At 51.3% G+C, this 21,107-nt stretch overlaps 1 protein-coding gene across 3 annotated transcripts in view; it reads left to right on the top strand.

Annotated features, from left to right (window-relative positions):
• The first annotated feature begins 3,478 nt into the window (after positions 1-3,478).
• The window catches only part of TMEM201 (transmembrane protein 201), a 52,553-nt gene continuing 34,924 nt past the window's right edge, over positions 3,479-21,107 (top strand). For 2 of the 3 annotated variants that reach the window (XR_012665446.1, XM_075121156.1), the window contains exons 1-3: positions 3,479-3,826; positions 14,723-14,843; positions 17,316-17,510. Coding sequence is in view for 2 of the 3 variants with exons in the window: in XM_075121156.1 (XP_074977257.1) it covers positions 3,714-3,826; positions 14,723-14,843; positions 17,316-17,510 (429 nt within the window). In the remaining variant the exon portion in view is untranslated. The remainder of the gene's footprint in view (positions 3,827-14,722; positions 14,844-17,315; positions 17,511-21,107) is intronic. The other variant, XM_048824602.2, reaches the window with a different exon arrangement.

Here is a 21,107-nt window from a genome sequence, read left to right as displayed (position 1 = left end):
GTGCCACTTCCATTTCACAGCTGTGTACTGGGCAACATCATCTATTAAATTCAGGGGGGAGGGGTAGGGGGAAGGGAACCAGCCTGCCTGTATCAGAAGGCCCCTCCCCCAGCCTGAGGGGAGGAAGCACTAAATCCAAGGTTCAAGTCAAGCAGGGGACAAAGAATAATTCAACAGGGTCAAAAGTAGGGGGCCAGAGGGGTGCTGGGAAATAGCAGCTGAGCCAGCCCTTTGGTCACTGCAGCTCTAACAGAGCAGACCTCATTAAGAGGAGCTGTGCCTAACTGCTGGGCTGAGGAGGACTGAGAGGCTAATCAGGCTGTTAGGCAGATGATACAAAAGGCACAGGAAGAAAGTGGGATGGGAGAGACTGGTCTTCCCTGCTTGCCTTGGGAGCTGAGGGCTCCATAAGACTGTTGGAGGGAGGATATGGGGGTGGTGCAGACTAATATTGCAAATAAACAGCACTGGGTGTTTTACCTGAAAAGGCCTCTGAACTGTCTGTGAACTTGAGTGGGGGCTGGGGGGGGGTTGCCACACGTGGGGGCTTGTCTGGGATCGTAGCCAGCGTGAAGGTTTGGTGGCCTGGATGATGGAGGAGACCTTGCAATGGCTGGTGAAACAGAGAAGACCCTGCAAAGTTTCCAACAAGCCTATCGCATGGAGAGGCAGGCCTCACAGCAGAAAAGCTTGCCAACATGTCACAGCAGCTCCTACAGAAAGTGGTGAGTCCTGTGATGGGGGATGGTAAACCAGACACAGGGCCTAGGGCCTACATAAGATAGGCCCTGCTGAGGATCCTGATGCATTCTGGGTACTTTTGAGAGGGTAGGTATGGATGCAGGTTGGGATAGGGGAACCTGGGCCCTGAGGCTGGCTCCCTATCTGTGGGGAAAGCCCAAGCGGCCTATATGGCTCTGAATGAGGCTTAAGGCAGTGAGGGGAGCCATTCTGGAGCGGGTGGGGCTGCCCACTGAAGTTCCACTGAAAGTTCTGATCTGCAAGGCGGGCTGGGGGTTTATGGCCCTGGGCATTCACCCAAAGGCAGATGGACTAGGCCATCTGCTGACTGAGACCAGACACCCAAACTGGGGGGGGAAATAAGGGAGCTCTGGTGCTAGAACAGTTCCTTCAGGGCCTTCCTGAGAATAACCAAGTGTGGGCCAGGAAGCATCTACGGGGTCTGATGGATGCGGCCATAATATTAACTGAGGAATGCACAGAGGTGGACTTTCCCACAAAGGGAGGATTACCGTATAGGGATCTGGAGCATGGGAGGCAGACCAGAGACCCTCAGCAGGAAGGGGATAGAGAGACAGGTGACAGGGACACACACAGGGATTGCCTGTACATGGACTGTGGTTTTGCTGAGTTTTGTAGCTGGGCCAAAACTAGAGAAAAGCAATGGACAAACTGTCCACACTTCAGTTATGGTGGGAAGGAAACTCTCTGGAGGGGACTTGTGGATACAGCCTCAGCTTGCTCTCTGGTCTGGAGGGAGCTGGTGAAGTCTTACTGGATGATTCTAGGAGCAACTAGGAACATAGTGAGTCCATGGGGATAAGAAATGCTGCCCTATGGCCTGGGTGCGCCTTGAGGTCAGTGGGAGGTTTTGTTGGAAACAGGTTGGGGTAGTGGACGGGCTGTCCTATCTGGTTGTATTGGGCACTGACTGGAACCCCTTCCCAACAGGGAAACAAGGCGGTATAAGGAATCCCAGGGTGGGGAAAAAGAAGCCAGAGGGGAGAGAAGAGAATGAGCCCAAAAGAAAAGCAGTAGAAGCCTCTAGACAACAAAGCGTAAGTCAGAAGGAAAGGAGAGTCCTTCAGGAAACTGAGGGTGCGGGGATAGGAATTAAGGAAGGAGGTACAGGGGAAATAGCCTGAACTCCTTAGTAGAGCCTGATGGACCTATGAAGTCCTCTGCCCCACAGCCCCAAGGAGAAGAAACCCAGGCATGGTTTTGAGGATTTGGAGAACCGGAGGCCCCGAGTGAGCAGTGGGATAAAGAGAGTAACCTTGATCCGTTGCCAGATACAAAGGGAGAGAATCTTGTGAGCCATTCCCCCAGGTGCCCATGCTGTGAAGACTTGTGGGCTAAGCCTGAGCTGTGGGGGTATCCTCCTCCCACAAAGTGTGATTTCTGTGGGTGGAAAATGAGCAGACTCCACCAGGGTGACCCAGATGATTACCCTAGGGAGAGAGAGAGACTCCTACATGGAGGCACCTCTGGTAAGGGATGGTGGGGGAGGGGGTAAGGAGGTGTGTGACAGACTGCTGGGCACAGCAGTTCTAATTCAATACTTGAGAGCAGACCTCATTAAGAAGAGCTGTGCCTAACTGATGGGCTGAGAACTGGGAGGCTAATTAGACAGATGGTACAAAAGGCACAGGAAGGAAGTGCAGGGAAGCAGAAAGGAAGAGTGCTCTTTCCTGCTTGCCCCAGGAGCGGAGGGTTCTCCAGGACTGTTGGAGTGGTGCTGTGTAGAGTATATGGGCGGTGGAAACTAATATTGTAAACAACCTGCACCCAGTGTTCGTCCAGGCAAAAGGTCTCTGAGGTGGATGTGGACTTGAACAGAGGCAGGAGAGAGAGGGCCCTGCCCCAGTTACTCTTCCATCAAATTACTGACTCTAGCCATAGGCTCGGAAAGCCAGTGCTGGGCTGATGTAGAGGAGACCAGTAACTAACCTGCATTTGTCAAGCAAAACTAGCGTACTTTCATGTCATTTTTCTCTCAAAGACCAGAAACTTACTGAAAAACCGAGATTTGCCTTTTTTCAGAGTAACAGCCGTGTTAGTCTGTATTCGCAAAAAGAAAAGGAGTACTTGTGGCACCTTAGAGACTAACCAATTTATTTGAGCATGAGCTTTCGTGAGCTACAGAAAACCGGAGGGGGTTGCACCGCTGGCTCTTTCCATTGTTTACAAGCCCCAGGGTAGTAGATAAGATGAAACATTTCCCATAGGGAAAGGGAACAGGGTCACTCTTCACAGTCCAAGCTGAGGGCAGTGCACAGAATCAGTTCGTACAAGCCGCAGCCTGGATCTTCAACATTTTCTGACTCTCCCTCCCCTAGCATCTGCACCCCAGGTAGGGAACCTGCTCGAAATTGGAGAGGGATTGGCACCCTGCCCGTCCCTCTAACACGACCTTCTCGGCCGCCTCCCTGGCTCCGCACGCTCTTAACGTTTCACAGCCCGTCTCTCCCCAGCTGCCCTCCTGGTACGTGCAACGACCCATCCGTGCGGCTGTCTGACCACTGCCCTCTTCTTCCTCCCTGCCAGGCCGGCCGCTGCGCGCTTGAATCACACACACGCCGCCTTCCCTGATTCACAGCCCCTCCTGGCACGACATTGGCCTTTCACGCTGCATCCTCCACTCCTACGCCCACCTCCGCCGGCCAGCCGCCGCAGACGCAGCAGCCGGGGGCCTCCTCCGAGGCATGAGTCACTTGCACGCTTCCCCCTCCGCCAAGCCTCCGAGATCCCCGCCCGCCCCCTCTGCCCGCCGCTGATTGGCGGACCGGCGGGCGCGCGGCCGGGTAGAGGGGCGGCCGGCGGCGCTTACAAAGCGCGGCGGCGAAGGTCACAGGCGGAGGATTGGCTGGCGAGGGAGCGCGTGGAGGGGCCCGGGCGCGTTCTCCGCGCGGCTACTCCGCGTTCGGGGCGGGCGGGCCGTTACCGAGCGTCTCGCGGGCCGCTCTCCGGCAATGGAGGCAGCCAGCGCGCTGCTGGCCGGCTGCCCGGTCGCCGGCCTGGCCGGGGGGCTGGGGGTCACCGTCTGCGCCGCCGCCGGGCTGCTCCTCTACAGGATCGCGCGGAGGTAAGGGGCGGCCTCCTCTCCTGCCGCATGGGCGCGGGAAGCGGAACCGCGCCGGCCCGCTGCCGCCGGGCTCCTCCCATAGGCGCTCCGCCGGGGAGCGGGGCTTTCCCTGCTGCCTCGCTTCCCTCCCCGCGCGGGGCCCCCTTTGTGCGGGGGCGGCGATGGGTGCCTGGGTCCTGCTGCCGCGGGAGGCGGGGTGCGGTCGAAGGGGCAATCCGGGAAGTGGACCTGGGTCCCGGGCGCTGCCGCCGCGGCGGGGGGCGCTCTTGCGGGCGCGTGGTGGGGCCGGCTGGCCGGGCGGGAGGGGGGACGACGCGTGGAGGGGACCGCGCTTGCCATGCGGGTGGCTGACGGAGAGAGACTGAAGGGGCAGGAAGCCCGGCGCCCTCTGCTAAGCGAGGGAGGAGGCGTAGCTCTCCCCCGAGCTTGTCACTGGCGCACAGGCGGCAAAAGAGGAGAAAAGACCCCGGCCGCTGGGAGCTTTGGCCCCGACCGGGCTGGAGTAGGAAGGGCAGATGACAGATGCTCACGAGGACTAGGCGGTCCATAAACCGTCGGAGCTGTCCTGTTCGGGTGCCGTGGCCCTGCCTGACCCCCCCTAGGTATTTAGGCTCTAAAGAGGCTTGGGAGGATGAGATTTGATCGAAAAATGGCTATAAAGGTCCGTTTCACCGTAAACCGTGGGGGGGGGGGGGGAGAATATATATTTCCCTGGATTATCAACATTTGCAGCTAAGGAAGATGCTGCTTCAGCACTTTTTAGTTTGATTTAGTAGCCGCCTGCTCCGAATATTTTGACGTGATGTTGACAGCTTGTGTTTTAACAGATATAAAGCTTTGGCAGTCCACAAGTAGTTATGTCCCCTGCCGTTAAATAATTAGTGTCTGACCCCCCCCCCCCCCGTTCGTTTTCCACAACTGTAAAAAGTTGAAAACATGCTTAAAAATGGGTATTTGACCAAATTCTTAAAAAATAAACTCCAATTTTGTCCAGTCTAGTTGTAAGCTCTTTGCGGCAAACACTGCGTCTTTATGTGATTGTTCAGTACCAAGCATGGGGATGCCTCAGTTGCTACTGGGACTTTTGGGTCTTACGGTAAAATTGTGTGTGAATAAAATATGTGGAATGGGTAGGAACGCAACTGAGAAGGGCATTTCTGTCTTTTTTTAATTTCTTCCATAATTTCAGTATCTGTCTAGGAAACAAAATTCCGAAATGGGCAAAAGTTTGAGCTGTTTGGGAGCAGTTATTTGTAGGGGGATAGCCGGATACATTTTTTTCCCCGTCCCCAAAACTATTTCCTGTCTTTGTGTTCCATAACTGAACACCAGGCACTTGGCTCTTACAGGAGATACATAAATTCATAAAATCTGAAGTGTCTTCCCTTCCTTCTGTAGATGTGTCAGTGGCTGGCATTTTTTGTGAACTATATTACAATAAGTTATTTACAATAAGTTATTTATCTGTGCACCTGCACTGATGCAGCTGCTCCGCTACAGTGCGTCTGGTGGAGATGCTCTGTGCCGATGGGAGAGAGTTCTCCCGTTGGCATATTAAATCCACCTCCATGAGAGGTGGTAGCTATGTCAGCGGGAAAAGCTCTGCTTAGGTGGGTGTAACTTACATTGCTCAGGAGGGTGGCGTATTTGCATCCCTGAGCAATGAACGTTTTACTCCTGGCAGAATTCTGTGCCAAAAAATTAAAAATTCTGCACCCTATATTTTAAAAGTCTCCATGTTTTATTTGTCAGAATAACACAATATAATCCCTCCAGTTTCAGTTATTTTGATGATTTATTTCAAAATATCTGTCAGCAGGTATGTCTGTAACAATACAGTCAACAACAAAAGATTTCCCCATGAGTAGAGAATTAAAGAAACCTCTATGCTTTTGTTGAGTGCCTGACTCGGTGTGTCACACATGCCAGCTGGACACATCTCGTAGTTGATTCTCACTTTTTCGCCTTGCCCGCGTAGGGGTACCGTATTTCAAGTTCCTAAATAGAGGACAATGGCAGGGCGAGGGGCAGTTGGAAGGGGGGCGTACAGTCGGGGTGGGTATTTGGAGCATGCTGGAGGGGTGTGTACACTGGGAGGGGGTATTTGGGGGTTGCTGGCCCAGACACTTGCACCTCTTCCCCCCAGAGACCAGCTGCGGGGTGCCCCCAGGCCCAGATGCCCGCACCCTCGCTCCTCCCCAGAGCCCAGCCACAGGCTCCTTTCTGTGCAGCTTCGTTACTGTCCCTCTGCGGAATGCGGTGCGGCCTTCCCTTCCTCACCGTTTGGGAGAGATGGCGCAGCTGGGTCTGCTCCCATCCCTGGGCAGATGAGGATCAGGCTCGGTAGCCCGTGTGTGCAGTCTGCATCCCTGCTGGACTCGGAGCTCTGCTTGCTGCAAGGCTGTGGCCCACACAATGCTTCCTTCATTCAGGCCATGCCAGCAACTGCAGCCTGCCCATGCCTCCCATGCAGGCACACTGTGAGCTGGTAAGCCGAACTCTGCCAGGTCCAGCAGCTCTGCAGCGCCTATTTTGCAGGGGTAAAATAAAATTCTACAAAGAACATTAATTCTGCACAAATTCTGCATTGCACATCGGCACAGAATTCACCCAGGAGCATAAATTATATCAAAGTGAGTGATAGTATAGAGCTGGCCTTAGTGAAGACAGTACTATGCTGATGAGAGAGCTCCCATTGGCATAGCTACCGCCACTCACAAAGATGGATTAACTATGTCAATTGGAGAAACTCTCCCATGTCATAGTGCTCATCTACACTGGGTGTTAGGTCAGTGTGTTGCTACGGGGTGTGGATTTTTCACACCCCCTGAGCAATCTACTTATACCGAAGTAAGTTTGGCCTCAGGCTTTGAGATTTTCTTTCCAGCGCCAATATTTTTTTTATTTTTATTTTTTTAAGCAAATGAACAGGCATTATAATGGGGAAGGTGAGAGCTACTTACTTGGTTTGCAGACTTTTGGTTGGTTCATTAGCGGGGAGGCAGGCGTGTATAAGTGCAATGAAACAGAATCCCACTAGGGAAAGCAATGCCAAGATGGTACACTCATGCCATACAGTGGTGCACTATAGCAACTTAGAAAGGTAAGCAGGGGTTAATGCTGCTCTTTAGGCTTTGGTTATTTTTGGTGATTCCTGCTGAATCGAATGGAGTTGTACTGGCCTAAGGAAGCTTTATATACCTTATATACGCTTCTATTAGTTATCTTTTCCCCTTTTTCAGGCTTATTCCTTGAAACATTATTTTCTATAGCCTCTTGTATCTGGGGTGGAGTCAGGATTTGAATTGCACAGTGGGAGCTGAGTTGAATTTGAGAAGCTTAGAACTAGCATAACTTAAAACCAATGTTTGATATGTGCTTTTTGACAAGACACACTTGGTGTAACAGAGCAAACTTGGGCCATCCTGTCACCCATACTGTGCTTCACTGGAGTAGGAGACAGTCCCCATGACCAGTGTAAGGTTCATTTACAGTTTGAACTTTCAAATGGAAATAAGACACCTACAGCAGAATAGTTCAGGTTTCTTCTAAAACACGTAGGCTTTATATAAATGAACAAATAGGACAACAGTCAATGTTCCCCCATGTAAAGGACCTGACATTTCCATTTGACATTAAGGGTAGATAAGAAACTGATGGCCTGCAGCTATCTTCCATGAAATAAGCCATGCTTCCATGACCATTCTTGGTGCTGATTTAGCCAAAGTGCCTCTTTGCTTTGCTTAAGTGGCTCAGGTGGAATGTGTTTGTGGAATCCAGAGAATCTTAGAGTTTTTTGAGCCCCTTCTGTACAGGGAAATTACCACTGTTCTGAAAACATTCTCAGGGACTGGTCTTCATAACTGTTTGGGGGGTAACATAGTGGTGCTGAGCACTGCTGGGACAAAGTACTGTTCAAAATTAGGTTTCAGAGTAGCAGCCGTGTTAGTCTGTATCTGTGAAAAGAAAAGGAGTACTTGTGGCACCTTAGAGACTAACCAATTTATTAGAGCATATGCTTTCATGAGCTACAGCTCACTTCATTGGATGCATGCAGTGGAAAATACAGTGGGGAGATTTTATATACACAGAGAACATGAAACAAAATCTTATGCTCAAATAAATTTGTTAGTCTCTAACGTGCCCACAAGTACTCCTGTTCTTTTTGTTAAAAATTATTCCACCAGCGCTTCCCAGTCCTCCTATAATTTGCTAACAGCAAAGGGACGATGGGGTGGCAGTGACACTTCCCTACAGAATTCTCTACTGGGCTGGGGGCCTGCAACAGTACCTGGAAGAAGTGTGAATTGTCCAGTACAAATTAATGGGTAGTTAACTCTGAAACCCCTGTACTAATGGGCCACCCCAGAGCAGCCTAGGTTTCTGAGTGACCCCATTCCACTGAGATGAATGGGGTCATTAGCACTTATAATGTCTGCAGACCTAGATTACACTCACTGGGCATGTCTACATTTGCTCTTCCTGCAGCAGGAAACAGGTTCCTAGCTGCAGTGTAGACATCCCCTTAAGGAGTTTCTGGTGAAGTTACGGTACTCTAGAGCATATTTCCACTGATGAAGGACAGTTTTTCAAAGCAGTTTCAGGAGTGGGAGGGGTTGGTGTGGATTGGGTACTGAGGAAGACTGATGTAGTCTGAGGGATTGAGAACACTGATTTAAGATGGAGCATTGACTCTCAAAAAGATTTTTTGAAAAAGGTAAATTTGTTAAATACATTTTAAAACTTGATCCAACTTTGTGTCACTCTAGAACCTTGGAACAGATCCCTTGGAGTCCAGCCTAGGGAAATCCCTCCGTACCCATACTTTCGTCCCTCACTCCTGCCCTGCAATTAGATGGGTAATATCCCACTCACATGCTCTCACCACAAACCATCCTCCCCTCCATGAGGTTGGGATCTTCTGATTTTTGAACCCATTTCCATGGCAACAGATTACAGGGTCATACCAGGGGGATTATTGCTTCTTATCCTGAATAAGCAGGAGGAGCTGGAGAAATCCTGATCCTTTGTGTGAAGGAAGGGTTGATATTGAATTCTTTGTGGCCATTCCGCCACCCTGATAAGGATGCAAATCTGGAGGGGAGAAACAGAAGCATGTTTGTAGGAATCGGAGCTTCCATGCTCTTCCCACAGTAGAGAGTGCTCTTGTACCTATTAGTCTAGTTCTCCTGTGTAGTCTCTGGTACCAGCAAACCTTTGGACGGGACGAAAGCACTCCTTTTCTCCTAGTTTCTCAGAGGTAGACCCAATAGACCCCACCCCTCTTTTGTGCCCATGGCATCCAGTACTATATCATCCGTAAGGGGCTGGGGAGCATGCCCTCTAGCAGACCTGTCTGGAGGAGCCAGAAGTAGACTGAAGTGTGCCTCAAATGGACCTCAAACTCCTGTATGGTGGTCTGCTTGGCTGCTGAAAGGTGAATGCCGGTAGCCCGTGGCTTACTTGGATTGGCCACCTAATCTAAAGGAAGGACATATCTCTTCTCTTCTCTTCTCTTTCCCCTCCTCCCCCCCCCCCCCCAATTTTAACAGTGTTCTTTAAGTACCTGTCTTGAATTGAGCACGTTGGGCATTAAAATAAATCTTATTGCCTTAGGACTCTCTCAGGGGGATAGAGGGAAGGGCCTCTCTTTCCTATAGGTCTCTTAACCACTGAAGATTTTCTCTGTGTGGTCTTGTCTTCACTGTGGGGGAAAAGATTCACTCTGAACTAGCATTAACCAACATGAGCTAAAATCCTAGGGAAGACAAGACAGTGCATAGTTTTCACACAAGTTAGCAGGTCCAGGTAATCCCTAGGCTCCCTCAGGTATAGCACAACAGCAGCTAGACACACTTGCTCATGAATGTTTTAATGTTGTGGTAAGGAGACCACCTGCTCGGGATCCAAGTCTCATGCCCACTTACTTGTTGCATGCTCTGCTGAGATTGCCATGAAGGGAACCAGTTGGTACTAGTTATGCTGGTGTTTTTGAGAGGTGTGCACCTGGGAGCTGGGCTGAGACCATTTAGTGATAACTTAGGCAGCAAATATCTGACTGTTTACTGTCTCCAGGGTAGCCAGCTCTTCCAATTTTAGTAGGTGTTTCACGGTATTTGGTGTGGGAGGCATGGATCTGCGCTCGTGTCTCACTCCCCGCCAGTACCCGGCCTGGGCTGGGGAAGCTAACGAGCCAACCAGTGGACCAAATTCAGCGATGAATCCTGATCGTATGCCACCTGAGGCACATTGCACAAAAGGCTGAGATATTTGATGTATTTCTTCATGTTCCAGTTCCTGGAAGTTTGTGATTACATGAGAATCTGTTTTCATCTTTAAAAAATCCAGCCCTCTTGATTGCAAAGAAAAGCTTGAAAATGTGACCGGAGCGTACCCTACAGACTCAGAAACCAGAAGACAAAGAGTACCTGTGACTTTTGGAACGCTTGGGGTTAACGTTGCTGTCTCTCTGATCCAGAATGCTCACCAGTGAAGACCACCATCTTTCTCTGGCCCAAAATCTCCAGGACTCTCCCACTCATACCTCCTAACCAATGGACCAGGGGTGGCCAACCTGCGCCTGAGAAGGAGCCAGAATTTACCTATGTACATTGCCAAAGAGCCCCAGTAATACCTCAGCAGCTCCCCATCAGCTCCCTCCCCACCCCCCGCCTGCCAACAGCCCTGCTGATCAGCACCTCCCTCTCCTTTCCTATGCCTCCTGCGGCATGCAAGCTCGAGGGGGGGGAGCGAGGGCATGGCAGGCTCAGGGAAGGGGGCAGGAAGGAGTGGAGGCCTTGGGGGAAGGGGTGAAGTAGGGGCAGGGCCTGTGGCAGAGTCAGGAGTTGCAGTGAGCGTGCGCGCACCTTTATTCCCCCCCCCCCTCTCCCCGGCACATTAGAGAGTTGGTGCCTATGTAAGGAGCCACATATCAACTTCTGAAGAGCTGCATGCAGCTTTGGAGCCACAGGTTGGCCACCCCTGCAATAGACTGTTGGTTTCAATATGTGTTTGTTTCTCTCTCTTTCTTTCTTCTCCCCAACCCACTCTATTGCCTGCCGTAGAGCCCATGGGGATGGGTATTCTGGGTGCAGGGCAGCATTTTTATCCCAGCAGTACGACTTTCCACACCACCTTGAACTTCACTGGTAGAGAGCAGCAGCACTGTTGGTCAGGGTGGGAGAAACTCAAGAGCTGAAGCTGACCCCTTTATTTATGGTCCTGCCAAGTCTCCTGTCTCAAATAGGAGTGTCGTGCATTAGGGGGTGTACCCACATCCCTACCACACTCCCTTTAACTCCTGCCGTCCAGCTAGCATTCTGTATCCTGGCATTTATAATCTCATCACGGGTGGTAGCGGTGGCTGCTGCTTCTCACTGGTTCTCTGAGATTCGCCCAAGTCCTTCAGTCAGTAGCTTCCCTTGCAGCAGGGTCCTTTGTGGATTGTGGAGGGAACAGTTCCCTGACAGCAGAGAGTATGTAGAAGATCTTTAACCGAACTAGTTCTGCAACAATGCCAGCAGCTCTGCCTTTGACACAAGGCCAGGGTGGGCCGCAGAGCGCTCCTTGCTGTGACTGATCCCTGGCCATGTCTTTTAGGCAGGAGTAGGGAAAGGAGTCTTGGGGGCCCTGAGGGAGAAGTGTGGAGAGAAGATGGACAGGAATCACAGGACTGGAACTGAAAGGGGTGTGAAGGTGGGCAATGGGACAAGAAAAAGGGAAGCTCCCAGCCCTGCCATCTGTACCTAGTTGGTATCCTCAGAGAAACTTTCTCAGCTCTGATCTCTTGGCATAGACCCTATGCTAGGGCCCTGGGAGGGTTTATAAGCATGTTATGTGCCGGCTGTCTGGGTTGCAATTGTCAGCATGATCCCTCATCAAGGGCTGCTGGATAATCCAGGACTCAAAGGGAGCCCATGTGGGTCCCAGCAGAGCTGGCCACAGTCCACTAATGAATGAGTGCCATTGCTCTGGGTGGGTTGGCTTCTGCCTCTGTCCTGAGGGCTTGTGTGAATGAGATGCCTTCAGATGGGCATTTCTCCTCCTGTTCTTATCAACAGCTGTAGTTCAAATGGGCCTTTGTGGCCAGCTGACTGACTGCATAGGGTGGCTGCAAACGGAGCTTGGGCAGATTTTCAGCTTCATCTTTAAGGCAGCTTTTTGTGGGGGCCCTAAGGTATCTGTGTCTTGCAATGAGGTTGTGTTGCAGAGACCTTGGGTATGTGCAGAGCAGTGAGAAGCCTTTTTCCCCTCTACTTGCTTCCAGTGGCATTTCTACTGCCCAAGAGAACTGAAGTAGTTACTTACTGCTTCAGCTTGCCCCAGCACGGGGGAGCCAGGCAGCTTTCGTTCACAGTGAGTGCAGGGTATGTAAACGCAGAGGTGGGTAGATCAGTTAATCTCAGACCCTCCTGCGTCCCCTTTCCATTGGCTCTTCCTTGGAGCTGTTTTTCTGAATCTTCCATCCCCAAGTCTGTTGCTGTCACTCAGCAATTGGATTGATTTATTTTAATTGCAGCTTTCCGTATTTGTTTATAAAGTAGCCATCTGAGGTGGGCAATCAAAGGGGAGAAGGAAGATTGGCATTTATCAGCAGACCAAGCCTCTACCCCTTTCTTTGAGTTGAGTATCTAGCCCAACCATCTTGCCCACCTCCCAGAAGAAGGGCAGGGTCAGATAGGTACTTCACGTTGTTTTATAGTCCCAATGGCCAGTGAATGTTTCTTGAGCTTAATCATTCAAGCGCCTGTCCTGCATGCCTGTCTAGCTGTAGCTGCACAGATACAGTGGTGAGGAGAGAGATCGAAGCACCCAGGTAATATTTATAGGAGGAGCCAGGCATCTGTGTAACGCAAAGCAGATTTGAGTACCCACTAAGCACCAGGACAGAAGTCCTATTGATAAAATACCGAAAAGGGCAGAGATTGGAGGCAAAGAGCAGATTCCACACAGCAGGAGGATGGGAAGTTTCTCATAGCTGCTGGAGCTCCTGTGGGGTTTTTTCTGAGTTCTAAGCCCGTGATGTGCTTGCATGCCCTGCTGCTGCAGCCGTATTGGACAAGCGTCAAAGGAGAACTCCACCCCTCTGCCTCCCTGGGTACAGATGGCCGGTGTTTGAGTCTTATTTTGACCCACAGGGTCAACATGTAGCAGCTACTCACCTGTCACACAAGTGTTTACTGCAGTACGCCATGGAGAGCCCTTTCCAACATGCTGTCCATTGGCGACACGGCCATTGCGTGGCATAACTAGAAACTGCTATTCTTGATTTGGGTAGCAGCTGTCCCTGTCACTCGAGACAGCTGTTGTACACAGTCACTGATTGGCTGTTGGCTTGAACAGCTGTCCCTTCGCTCCCAGACCTGGTTGGCTGGTTTTAATAAACCCAAACAGATTAACTCTGTTCTTTGAGCTACGATGAAACTTGTTTCTTGGCTCGGTTCCTGGTGGAAGACCAAATCAGAGAATTTTACTTGAGAGATCCTAGAGGTCCAAATGCGGAGACTTTAAGCAAAGTCTTTGTTGTGGTCTCCTCCAGTCAGGCTGCATCATGAAGGAGGCTAAACTTGCTGAGATTCCTATTTTATCAGGATTGTTTTAAAAAAGGGGGACTGATGGGCTCAGGGGATTGGGCTGATGGTTCAAACCCAGGCACGGAAAAATGGGGATTGGAAGTTGTTTCCGTCTGAAAATTAGTGGCTTGTGTGACATGAGTTTGGGTCTCAGTCTAGTTCCCAGTGGGCAGGAATCCATATCTCAAAAATCTCACTACTTCATTTTTATTGGCAGAGAGATCACAAGTTGAATAGGGCACGAGAATTAACTCCCCTGTTGCCTCTAAAGGAGATGTTGACAAAGGAGCGTTGTGGGGGAAGGCCCCCCCGCCCAGTGCTTTAGATCTGCTTTGTGGGTGGATGATTTTAGTCTCCAGGGCTGCCAATCGAGCACCTTGCCTGACAGTCTAATTAGTTGTTCCCTGTTTATGACAATGAATTCCTTGCTGCAGCTCTCTGCTTGCACGGTGACAGTAGACCAGTCAGTTTCATTCTGTTAAGTCTCTCTGATTTTCATGCACTAGCCCAGTGTAGTGGGTTTGGATTGTAACTACAGAGGTCTGATAAATAGCTGGCTTTTGAGCAAAACTTGCCTTCTCTGGCTGTTGTTTTAAGATTATGGGAACACTGTGTAGGAATTGGAAATGACCTATTAATCCTTCAGTCCTCCTTGCCAATTCATTTGTCTAGTGCTGTGTAAAAAGCTTCAGTTTACAATGGCTGAACTTGGGGCCAAATCTGATCTACCCATGTCCCTTTAATGTGAGGTGCGATGAGTCATTTGGGCACACAGCGATTATCAGCGGGTCTCTCATATTTCTGATGTCCCCACACATGGCCTGATAGAATGTGATGGTCACGGCAGCTTTCAATACCACCAAGGCTTCCCTTTCCCATGGCAACTGGAGCACAAACTTGAAGGTGTGCCAGGACCCTGTAGCCTAGGCAGGTACTGTCGTGCACCCTCCAGTTGCATTGATGCTAGCCACACCGGGGATGGCACATGAGGCAGTCCTGGGGGTGCAGAAATAGCAGAGCAGGATTCCAGGCAAAGCCATCATTGTTGGTACTTGCCTTGTGCAAGCCCCAGGAAGACTAGCCAGGAGGTGCTGGAGTTGCCTGTCCTCATCTCTCCAGTCTTCTGCCCCATCCTAAGAAGGATCATTCAAATCCTGATGTTACTGTGAGGCTGCATGGGGTGCGGAAAGTTGGTTACTATTCTCAGACTTGTATGTAAAACACACCTGTATTTTCCGATTTGAGCAAACAGGCTGCTGCCCTGTTTCCTTCTAGCTCAGTGGCCCAGCTCAGTTTGACACCCTTCTGTTTCTGTTTCTAACAGGAAGAAGCCCACACACATGTCTGTGAACTGCTGGTTCTGTAACCAGGACACGGTGGTGCCCTATGGGAATCGCAACTGCTGGGACTGTCCCTACTGTGAACAATACAATGGCTTCCAAGAGGTACCGCAGGGGCTACCTGGCTAGAAGGCTGCTGGGAGGGGCTGTGCCCTGTGGGAGCAGCAATTGCAGGGAAATCCCTACTCAATCCCACATGACAGAGCATGCTCTGTGCAGATGAAATCTGCAGAGAATTTAGCTGCTATACACTAACAAGTCTCTACTGAGCATGTGTAAACTGAGATTTATCATTTGGTCAAGTTTGAGTGAATTTCACAAACAGCGAAAGGGAGACCCTGTCAGATTTCAAGTCCTTGCTCCAGAGCATCGAGGCACTAGATTTTTCTCAACAAAACAGATGTGGGAATTTTTTGACATGGATAAAATGATGTATTTTTCCCCCAACCTTGTTTTCCAAAATGGCTGAACCATTCTAGCTTTTAAAAAAAAAAAAAAAAGTAAATTCAGCCGGGGGTGGTAGGCACCGCATGGGAAACTTCAGCCCAAACGGTGAGCCTTTGCAGGAGGGTCTGTCCGCCCAGCAGTGGGGAGGTGCAAGTCCCAGACGCATACACGCTAGCGCACACAAAATAGCAGCATGGCTGCTACTGCTCAGGTATGTACCCAGGGCAAAGGTGGGAAAACTACAGCCCGAGGGCCACATCCGGCACACGGGACCGTCCTACCTGGCCCTTGAGCTCCTGGCCGGGGAGGCTAGCCCCCGCCCCTGCTGTCCCCACTCCCCCACAGCTATGTCGCCGCGCAGGCGGTGCGGCTGGCTCAGGCCAGCATGGCTGCCAGTCCTGCCGCTCTAAGCAGCATGGTAAGGGGGTGGGGAGTGGGGGGGTTGGATACGGGCCAGGGGGTCCCGGGGGGCAGTCAGGGAGCAAGGGGCTGTTGGATGGGGCAGAGGTTTGGGTGGGGGGCGGTCAGGGGATGGGGAACAGGGAGAGGTTGGATAGGCATGGGAGTCCTGGGGGGCCGGGGTGGGGGTGTGGATAGGGGTCAGGGAACAGGGGTGGTTGGATGGGGGAGCAGTTACAGGGTGGGGGTGTGGATAGGGGGTCGGGTCAGTTAGGGGACAGGGAGCGGGGGGGGGGGGGTTGGAATGGGTGGGGGGTCCTGGGAGGTGGCGGTCAGGGGACAAGGGGTTGGGCAGGGGGGTTGGAGGGAGCGGGGGTTCTGAGGGAGGCAGTCAGGGGGCAGCAAGTGGGAGGGGGCAGGGACCAGGCTGTTTGGGGAGGAACAGCCTTCCCTACCTGGCCCTCCATACAGTTTCGCAACCCCGATGTGGCCCTTGGGCCAAAAAGTTTGCCCACCCCTGACCCAGAGGTTGGGTAGGATTGAACTTGACCGGCTAGCCCAAGCGACCGCCTGTGTTGCTATGGCCATGATGGTGTTTTAGGCACTTGCTCGACCTGAGCTCGCGCATATGCCTACCGATGCTGGGACTTAACCTCCCTGCTGCTGGGTAGACATACCCGGCGTAATAAGCATCAGAAAATGGCTTCATCGTAGCCTTAACTGCAGGGCTTTCTAGCCAAGATTCCCAAAGTCTCTCTCTTTACAGAGAGAGATTAAACCCCACCCTCCACTCCGTCAGTAGGGTTGTGCCCAGTTTTCAGGTGGGGAAACTGAGGCACAAAGGGTTTGCTCGAGGTCACAGGGTGGGTCTTTGACAAAGCCAGGAATAGAATCCCAGTCTCCTGATCTCCAGTTCTTTGCTTCTAACCACACAACCATCTTTCCCCTGGCTTTATGTCCCCAGCCAGGATTTCCTTAAAGTCTGACCTCGAGGCACTTTGACTCCCTTCCTGCCCTTCCATGTATTCCCTTCCCTTAAAGCCATTCCCCTATAATTAGCTCATCAAACGTACGGCAAAAGAAGCCAACTCTGCTGCATCTTCTCCTCCTTCCAAACCTCTCCCACTTCTGGGGTGTGCACACTTTGTTATATGTTGACTGGCCCTAAAATCTTGGTAGAAACTCTGTCCAGATGTTAGTCTGTGGCCTGCACATCTGCATGCACAGTGTTATAGCCTGATGCTGTTCTCTGCCGTGGGAGACTCATCTTCTGTATTGAACCTCGTTGTTTGCCAGCTGTTAGTTGGTGGATGCTGGGCTGCTGTAGACTGAAGGATCCAGAGGTGCTGGGCTAATATGTTTGTCACAGGATATGCAGTGGCATTTGATGGGCATGGATGCTTGGTAACCTTTAGCTGCTTAAGGACATTTTTGATAGGGCCCTTCTGTCCCCTGCTGTGGCTCCTGGGCAGTTTAGTGAAATGCAGGGTACAGTGCTGATTTTGCACCCCTTAGTGGTGTGTGCACTAGACAATCCATGGCCCAGGAGTATGCATGAATCTCTGCAGCGCGGCCTGTAAAACAGCTGGGAGTGGCGTACAGAATGGGGGGAAGAGCAATGGGTCTTATTCTGGTTTTATTTCTTCCTCATCGTATGAGGCAGGGCACTGACAGTGGAACCCCTGCAGAGGGTGGACTCAAGAGCTCATGCTTTTCTTTGCTGCTTGGCAGAATGGAGACTACAACAAGCCCATTCCTGCCCAGTACATGGAGCACCTAAACCACGTCGTGTCAGGCGCCACCACCTTTTGCGACCCCACCAAGCCACAGCAGTGGGTGAGCAGCCAGATCTTGCTGTGCAAGAAATGCAACAATCACCAGACCATGAAGATCAAGCAGCTGGCGTCCTTCGCACCCAGGGAAGAGGTAGGTGCTGGCTTGGACAGACTCTCTCTCTCTCTATCCTGTTTGGGTAAAGATAACATCCAGGTGTCCCCAGATCTATCCATGAAGGCATCTTATGTTCCCACTCTACGTTGCTGGAGGAACAACAGCCTTTAATCCTGATCTACCATTTTGATAAGCTCCGGGCAATTGTAAGATGACTGAACTACCAAGACCCTTTCTGTCTGCCCACCCAGCCCCCTCCTATGTCTCCAGAGAGTGGTGTGTGCCTCGGAGCTGGAGGGCAAATCTGTTGATTTGATCCCTGAGCAGGGCATTCAGCAATGCGAGCAGCCTCCAAGTTGTTCTCCTGCTGTCCCTGCCCTGGATTTTTCCATGGATTGCATCCTCCAGACAGCAGGACTGTTTCTTGTCTTCTCCCTGCCATGCAGGTAGCTCATCCTCTGCTCATTCTAACTGTGAGCGCAGCCCATGTGTCTGTGTGTGAAGTGCCTGCCCCAGTTATCTGGGAGGCCATGGCAACTGCATGATGATGCAGATAGGGAATTACTGTCCCACCTACACAAAGAGCTTTTTGTCCAGGGCCTTAAGAAAACTGAGTCCTCCGAGCTGATGGCAGAATCCTGGATGAACACTGAGCAAGGAGCCCCTGAGTGCAGCCCTCAGAGTCTGTCTTGGGGAGGAATTTCCCCAATGTTAAACTCAGCCCCACTTTATATCTTCACTTCCCTTATTATTCAGAGTCCAGACTGTTGGGTCCCCTCTGCAAATACAGCGTGGTTCCCTGTTGTCCATTTTGCAGACTATGGTCCTGTTCGGTTTGAAATGAGGCAAGCCAGGATACTTCTATCACTTCCCTATGGAAACTGAGCCACAGACTGGAACAGTGGTTCTAATCCTTTCCCGGACCGGAACCCCACTGACCCAGTTAGCAGTATGGAAAGAGCAGTGTGTTTGCAACGCCTAGGCCTAATAGATTTCATTGTTTACATGGGGGGGGAGGGTGTTCTTTATTTTCCCCCCCAATCTTCAGCCAGAGTCTCTGAATTTTAGCTCATTACCTCTAGTTTTTACCCGTCCATTCATTAGGCCAGTTCCTCTCCCTTTTCGGCACATGTTAAGTTACTAGGCTGGTTATGTCTCTCCCCTCACCCTTAGCCAAATGGGGGTTTTGTATTCTTCTTTTTAATCTTTCCTTGAGTGAATCCTGCCAGCCTCCCAATTATTTCTGCAGCTCTTTGAACTCCCTCCCTTTAATACTTTGCACGAGTAGCCTTTTGTGTAAGGCTTTACAAATGACACCAGGCCCCAGGAGGCTGGTAATGGGGGGAGAGGGGTTCTTCGCTCAGCTGGAGGGTGGAATGCTGTATTCAGTGCTGCCCAGGGACTTTGTGCAAACAGTTCAGGAGGGGGAGTGAAGAAGACTCTCCATTCTGATTGGCATTGGCGAGGGGGTTTAGAGATGGGAAGAATTGAATTAGCAGAGTTAGAATGTGGCCAGGAAACTGGAACCGCCTCTCCCTCACCTTGCAAAGGTTGCTGTGGGATCGCAAGTGTAGTTAGGACTTCTAAGGTTTTGTCCAGCCTGCCAAACACCATGTCAGTCACGGAAGGAAGAGCGCCACCTACTGAGCAGCTAGCATAACTTCTTGCCACTAGGCTGGGTTTCCGTGGGAGGTTTCCCATCTCGATACTGGTCGGACCTCGCTCTGCTTAAATTTGTGGGATGCGATGGGCAGAATAACACAGTGGTAGTTCTCAAGCGCCCTGCCCTTTTCTACAGGCCCTCAGCTGAGCTGCTCTGATCCAGCTACTGAGGTTAAAAAGAATAACGCAGTCCAGTTGATATTTCTCCTGGGAGTAGTAGGTTCATCTTCGTGCTTGCGTAGGACAATGAGGCTGCCACTCGTGCAGCTCTAGGAAGCTCTCCTGCTGATTGACGTCAGCGCTGTCCACCCAGTGGAGCGCGGGATGGTAGTCCGCTCTGGTGTGGGCTTCTCTCCCCCAGCTTCTTATTTTAACTGTGTTCCTGCAAAGTATCTAGGGCAGTAGGTCTCATCCTCTGCCATGCAATGAGCCCCCTTATTACTGCAGAAAAATTCTGGGCCCCCTGGGTTGCAACCCCAGGACCTAGTGGGTTAGTTTTACTCTGTAGACTTTTTCTTATCCAATCTATTCCATGTAATTGGAGCCTGCTTAATCAGGATGTCTCCCGGGGAGCAGATTTGAACCCATGGATTGTGATTAATGAGGATGCCTTCTGGCAGTTTCATGGTGTTTGAGTTTCTCTTGTGTCTCTCTCATGCTGATTCTGTCCACTTGCTCCTGAAACAGCAGTTTTCGCTTCCTCTGTGGTTGATTCACCTCTGCCTGACCGTTTGCTGGTTCCACACTGGCTAGACATGTGGGGTCAGCATATAAACTGCTGGCTCAGTCTTTACTCCCTGCAAAGAGCGGCTGTGCAGTAATGTGATGAGCCTGCTGCCGCTGAGCAGCTCCTCAGAGTGTCTCTTGGTGGCAGCCCAAAGCATCTCAGTCCAGAAGGTTGTGACCCTCGGTGATAATACATGGCAGTTCCATTGTGTTTTTCATCCGGCCATTACAAATTGCTTTGCAAAGGCCATGGAGGTATCGTTACTGCCTGTCTTTTAGACAAAGAGGTGAAATGACTTGCTTGAGGCCAGGTAGCATGTTAGTGGCAGAGGATGTGGCAGAGAATGTGGGTTTCTTCGCTCCCTGTCTGGGTCTCAGCGCTTCTGGACGGTGCTGCCTTCTGTAGAGATGCCTGGTCACTTGGCCCTCCCAAGATCTTTGTCAATGTAGTAACATTGTGAGCTGCAGAGTTCTCTTGTGCCCGCTAGCCTGATGCCCAAATCCTCAAGACCTCCCACAGTTCATGCTTGTGCAATGACTCTCTTCTAGAACACTGTTCCTTTCCAGCTTAGAGAAGAGAGGCAGGGTCCAAAGGTGGCTGCCAAATTCCCAGCCCCATCCCTTAGGTTCCCACGCTTGCAGAGCACTCTTATCCTATGTAATTCTAGCTGGGTGCCAGCAGAGGGAGCCCTTGGCACAGCGCTCCAGCGAGCAGGCCCTCGATAGCCAGGGAGATGGGCCTTTCCTCCCTTACCCCCTGGATAAAGCTGCCTTTGTCCGGCACAGTAATAAGCACCTGCTCTGACCTGACCGAGCAGTAAACTGCAGCAGCTGGCAACCTCGCTGCTGTGTGAACAAGGAGCATTAAACCTTCCACGCAGCCTCATCTTGGCCATGGGCCATTTGCAGTGAAGTCTGCAGGGCCCTCGGTGCACCTGCGTTTCTAGTGCTCGGGCAGCTGTGCCTGGGGACGAAGCCATCCAATAGGGGTAGGGAGGGAATCCGGAATGTTTCCCGTTGTTGCTGAAGACGTTAATGAGGCAGAAGTTTTGGGAGCATCTTTGGAGCTGGGAGCTGTGGCTCGCTTGTGAACGTGGTAAAGTGCAAACAGGATACAAAGTCATAATAGCATTGTCACCTCCGGTGTGGCCCTTCACATGCACCCCACACACACGCACACTCCATTGCTGTGGGTCGCTGTTAAGAGGAGTAGCCAGCTCAAAGACCTACTCTCCTATACAGCTT

This window comes from Caretta caretta, chromosome 18, assembly GCF_965140235.1.
Source record: "Caretta caretta isolate rCarCar2 chromosome 18, rCarCar1.hap1, whole genome shotgun sequence".
Taxonomy (NCBI): Eukaryota; Metazoa; Chordata; order Testudines; family Cheloniidae; genus Caretta; species Caretta caretta.
This window is presented reverse-complemented; position numbering and strand designations above follow the sequence as displayed.